This window comes from Eurosta solidaginis, chromosome 3 (genome assembly GCF_040869045.1).
Source record: "Eurosta solidaginis isolate ZX-2024a chromosome 3, ASM4086904v1, whole genome shotgun sequence".
Classification (NCBI taxonomy): Eukaryota; Metazoa; Arthropoda; class Insecta; order Diptera; family Tephritidae; genus Eurosta; species Eurosta solidaginis.
The window spans coordinates 216,543,734-216,549,733 of NC_090321.1; the positions used below are offsets into that span (position 1 = coordinate 216,543,734).

The 6,000-nt window shown below is 25.6% G+C and overlaps 1 protein-coding gene across 9 annotated transcripts in view; it reads right to left on the reverse strand.

The window, feature by feature from the left end:
• Cyp4aa1 (Probable cytochrome P450 4aa1) overlaps positions 1-5,096 on the reverse strand; it is a 34,265-nt gene extending 29,169 nt beyond the window's left edge. Inside the window, exons 1-2 of one of the 9 annotated variants that reach the window (XM_067775064.1) lie at positions 4,915-5,090; positions 2,381-2,411 (exon numbers count right to left, since the gene is read on the reverse strand). In XM_067775064.1, the coding sequence (XP_067631165.1) occupies positions 2,381-2,398 (18 nt within the window). In that variant the 5' untranslated portion in view covers positions 2,399-2,411; positions 4,915-5,090. Of the gene's footprint in view, positions 1-2,380; positions 2,568-3,947; positions 3,965-4,810; positions 4,830-4,914 lie in introns of those variants that run through there. The other 8 variants (XM_067775065.1, XM_067775066.1, XM_067775063.1 and 5 more) reach the window with 8 other exon arrangements.
• Positions 5,097-6,000: the final 904 nt, after the last annotated feature.

Here is a 6,000-nt window from a genome sequence, read left to right on the forward strand (position 1 = left end):
CGGAAGCTCGGAAGTAAGCTTTTTGAACCGCAGGTAATAATTAACTTGACCGATGTATACACACACGACTACAACATCCAACATCATCTATGATCATCATCTTAAATCATTGTAACGAAGTCACTTTGAAAATCACGATTTTGGTATATCTCATATCATTCTTTAAGTTTATATATAACTTGATGTTTTTGATAATCGTAGCTCATGGGTGATGTTGACCCGCGTCGAGGCGTGCCGATCAAGCTTAACTTATCAGCGTTTCAAACAGCTCACAATTTCCGTACATCGGTTCCACCCAGTATGTCTTTTCTGGGATGCCGCATCTGCAGAAATGCTAGGGGACATCTTAGGTTAGGAGCAGCATTTACATTACTTTTAGTCTTGAATATGTTTTGTATATATGTATATGTATTTGTAATTTTTTTGGATTTTATGATTGAAAAAATGTGATCTAATGAAGAAAAATCAAATTTTCAATGAGAAGTATAGCTTTAACAAGTATAAAATTCATCATTTTGTCAACAAAGGTAGTCTGAAAAGATTAAGAAAGCTGATTGAAAAATGATTTTAAATTTTTGATCACCGACGGTTAACAAATTAAATTCAAAAATATTCCAAATTGTGATTGAAAAATTGTTCTTAGTTATTAATCATCAAAAGCAAAAAGGTTTTATTATTCTCTATGTTCATTTTTATAAAATCTTAAAATTCATTCATCAAAGTTATTCAAAAATGATTTCAAAAAGTGATCGAAAAATGATTTTAAGTTTTTGATCATTAAAAGTAAGCTTTCTTTAAATTATTTTGTTCAACTGTATTAAAACTCAGTATTTAGTCGCAAGGAGTAATCAAATTGTATTGATATGATGGAAGGTTCAAAAATGAATCATCCAAATGCTGTGTGGGATGTCAGAAGTTACAAAGTCTATTAAAAAACTAGTAAGGGAGTCTAAGCTCAGGTGATAACCAATATTATATTCATGCACGGTCCCTTAAAATATGATTTATATATGTAAAGTACGCTATGCACAGCCCAGTATAGAAGTGATGAAAAAACAAAATGAACCAAAAAAATTTAGATTCAAGAAAATATAAAATTCTAATAATTTATTAGTCTAAATTCAATGGAATCGTCTAAAAGCCAATGAATGATAATTTGTAATGTAAACAAAAGTTTGGTATACAAAAATAGCAAAACGTGCCATTTATTTTTTTGGCAATAACAACGACATTGACACTGACAGTGTGATATTGAGTGATTATGATTGTTATGGGCGGTGAGAGTTTTGTTGTTGTTGTTACATGACATTCGTACTCTTTGATATACCAGGTAACAATGGCTAATTGGTAAAAAAAAGCGCGTAAGTCAATAATTAAATCAATATTTCGTTATTCTCACGTCGAAGTATTGTTGATAAGACTAAATACCAAGAAATATCAGTTATATTTGCTTAGCTATTCAGAAGTAGCGCTTACTTGTTAAGTTAAAACAAAAAAGAACTTATGCTGTAAAGTCTTCCGCAAAAAAATTTGAATGTGATACATGAATCCAAAGTTCTAAGCATTTGCACCTTTAGCAATTTTTTTTTCTAGTTTTTTTTTGTTATTGATATTTTTTTTTTTGGTTTATTTAGCTTTATGTCAAATGAGCAGTTCCACATCAAAACGGAATGAGTGTACTTAAAATTTTTTTTTTAATTTTTGATATAATCAGGTTCTCCTTTTTGATATCTTTACAATATTTCATGAGAAGTATAAGGATAATTGGTCCGACCTACTTCAAATTCACATGAAAGATTTGGATTAGTACAAAGGCATTACATTTTCTTAATTTTCTGGTAACTGTTCGATTGTAATTATTGCGGTTTGATATGGAGCTCATCATCAATTATGTGTAAGTTGTGCGTATATGTGTGTAGGTGCCTTTATTGCTTGTTTTGTTTACGCCGACTATTCACCGTGTGCGCATGCCTATTGCCTGTTGTTTTTTATTATTTCAGGTTAAACTCTATTTTCTTTTAGTTGTTGCTTCTTTATTACCATTTCTAATTAACACTTTAATACTAATAGAAGTAAATTATTATTTGGTATGAATAACGTGTACAAGAGTCAATTTGTGAAGCAACTATACGTAAATAAAAAAAAAAAATAAAAATTTTTTTTCCATCAATGAAGATAGTCTTTGGAGGTCTTTTCAAACGAAAATGTAATTTTTTTTACTTCACGCGCCTAAAAGCTGTTGAGCCTAAATAAATCTTGTCTCGACCTCAAAATGCCAAAAAAAAAAAAGCTACATAAATAAAAAAAAATTTATATAATTTTAGTTATGCAACTTAGTTATACTTATTAGATATTTATTAATAGCAAGTAAAGTACTAACCATTTTTTGTATAAACATTTCTGCCCAAGTTCTAAAAAAATTCAAGTAGTTTGATTTTTAAAAAATTTTTTGAATTGCTGTGGGTTGCGTTAGATGCTTTATTTCTTTCAAAGTTTTTTTCCTTTTAATATTTTTTAACTTTATTTTTTTAGATATTACACATTTGTTGCTGTAAATTTAAGTTGTACTAAATTTTTAAATCTTTAAATAGTATTATAATATATTATATATATATATATATATAATAGCTTTTAATATCAAAAAAAGATTTGTAATTTTCTTTAAAACTTTTTATATTTTTCAAAATACAGTACAATATTTATATTTTTGATATATTTTTAATTTTAAATAGTATTTCAAAGTTTTCCAATTAAAGAAATATTTGTAAATTTCTATTAAAGTTTTTCAAAATACAAAACAAATTTTAGTTGCTGTGCGAATTTAAAATTTTTAACTTTTGGCAGTATTTTAAAGTTCTGAATTTAAACAATTTTTTATTAAAATGTTTAAAATTTGTTATTAAAATATTAAAAATTTCTTTCAAAATTCCATATAGATTTTAGTTTTTTTGAAGATTTTTAATTTAAATTAGCCTTTTAAATTTTAAAATTAAAAAACTTTTGGAAATTCATATTAAAATGTTCATTTTTTTTTCAAAATTCAATAAAATATTTAGTTTCTACTTGGAAATTTTTATTTTTCAACATTAACCCTAGTTCGGGCGACGAATCACCGAGGTGACTTTTTTACATTCTCCCCTCAAAAAAATATATTTTTAATAAATTTTTTTAATTAACTATCCGTGACTCTTAACTTTATGAATTTTAAGTCGAAAAAAAAAAAACAAAATAAGGTTTTATAATTTTAGTTATAGCCAACTGTAACGGGTTGAACACTTTTTTTCTGGCAGTCACCGGGCTGGTAGTGTCTGCCAAAAATAGGTGTAAAAATCGTCGGCCGAACTAGAGTTAAATACTATTTTAAAATTTTAATTTTGTAAATTTCTGCTAAAGTTTTTCACAATAAAATACAAGTTTAAGTTGATTTGCGAATTAAAAATTTTCAATTGTTGACAGTATTTTAAAGTTCAAAAGTTCAAACATTTTTTGTAAATTCTATTAAAATGTTTAAAATTTTTTATTTTTCAAAGTACCATACACATTTTAGTTATTTTGGGAAACTCTAAATTTTTATTTTAAATAGCCTTTTAAATTTTAAAATTAAAAAACTTTTGGGAATTTATATTAAAATGTAAATTTTTTTTTGAAAATTCAATTTTAAAGTTTTAGGTTTGTAAATTTCTATTAAAGTTTTTCAAAGTGCAATACAAATTTTAATTAGTTATTAAGATGTTTAAGCTTTTTTCGAAATACAATACAATATTTATTTTTTGGAGTTTTTAATTTTCAACTTTAAGTCGTGTTTTAGAATTTTAAAATAAAAAAAAAAATGAAATTTTTACAACAATTTTTATATTTTTTCAAATACAATATAAATTTTAGTTTTTTTGAATTTTTTAATTAATTTTTTTTTTAAAAAGTTTCAAAAATTTTGTAAAGTTTTTTACATTCAATTACAATTGGAGTTTTCACTGCCACTTTAAAAATGGATATTTTTACTCTTTTAAATTTAAGTAGCATTTTTATATTTTTATGTCTTTTGAAGGTTTTAAAATTTTTATTGGATTTTGTTTCCGTTTTCTTTAGTTTCTATATTTTTCTATATACAAAGTCTTTTTTTATTTCAATTGATTTTTTCTAATGTTATTTCGTTTTGAAAAAGTTGTAAATATATTTTTAAAATAAAGTTTTTCGATTTAATATTTGAAAAGTTTTTATGTTTTGACATCTTTTTAATTAATTTAAAATCCTTTAATTTGCACTTATATATTAATTTCTTTTGTGGTTGTCTAAAAAACTTAGTTTTGCGCTTTTAGAAATTTTACTAAGTTTTATGTTTTTGTAAATTTAATATTTTTTAGGTTTGACAAAATTACCAATTTAATTCACTTAAATTCATTTTAAATTATTATTTTTTTTAAATAAAATTTTGGAATACGTTTCACAAATAAGGTTTTTTTAGTTAAGTACATTTATTTTTCAAAGTTTTCATTTTTTTTTTGGTTCCTATATGTTGTTCCTATATATTTTCAAATATTTTTGAAACTTAAAAACGTATAGGGCAATTGTTTTGAAAGTCACTTTTAAAAATATTTGGAATTATTTTTCTTATCTTATCTGTAAAACTGTGAAAAGAACAATATTTTAAACAAAAATTTATTCAACTTTATACATTTTTTCCACTTTATCATTTCACATAATAAAAACACGATAAATAGGTATTCAAAAGTCTAAGCTTTACAAAATTTTTAAAACTTTTTCAAATTTTAAAATTAATTTTCATTTTATTTATAGGTAATTCTTTTAAGACTTTTTTTTTCGAAATCATTTCAGCACTTTTTGGCAGAAACTCCTCACTCTTGTTTTTGAAACATAGGCTCGTTTTCAGTACTGTTTTTATTTGATTTTTCATACTACCACATATTTAGGTTTCCCAACAATTTAATTAGAATAATTCGAGTAGCATTTCGTAAATATTAAGGTAAACTATTCTTTTGTCATTGCATAAGTGCACTACACCTTTTTTCACTTCATTTTTTTTTTTTTTTTTGGTTCGTTAAGTAAATTTGTAGTTCCGTCGTTCACTACGCGGCAACTCTATAACTTCAAATGATTTACAGCGCCCGACAACGCTCTTATTTATAACCACGAAAAAAAATCTACAAATTATCTGACTAACATAGCAGCAGCCAAAGCTACTACAACAAACATACATTCTTATAATTACGAAGATACAAATTTTAAACAAATTCGATACAACGAAGAAAGTGTAATTGAACTTGCAACTATAGTACTACATACCCAGTAAAAAATTGTGTAGGTGATATAAAATTATAGGGAATATATCGGGAGCGCTTATTGCTATGATTGTCGGTAAACCTTATAAAATTGTAATTGTATTCTGTAATAATTTAAACAAACTTTAGAAAATATATAATGTTACATGACCTACCAGCCTCAAAGAGATTGTTTTTATACTCAACTGAGCAGAGCTCACAGAGTATATTAATTTTGTTCGCATAACGGTACCCCGTAATGTCCGCCCGTAAACATGAAAACTTGAGTAAATTTTGAGGTATCTTACTGAAATTTGGTACGTAAGTTCCTGGGCACTCATCTCAGACCGGTATTTAAAATGAACGAAAATGGACTATAACCACACCCACTTTTTCGATATCGAAAATTTTGAAAAACCGAAAAAGTGCGATAATGAATGACGGTTAAAATGATAGACGATGAAACTTGGTAAGCAGCTTGATCTTATGACGCAGAATAGATAGAATAGTAAAGTTTTGAACAATCGACGTGGCACCGCCTACTTTTAAAGGAAGGTAATTTGAAAGTTTTGCAAGCTGTAATTTGGCAGTCGTTGTAGATATTATGATGAAATTTGGCAGGAACGTTACACCAATTACTATATGCGTTCTAAAAAAAATTAGAAATATCTGATGACGAACACGCCCACTTTACAAAAAAATTGAAAAATTAAATTTTAACAAA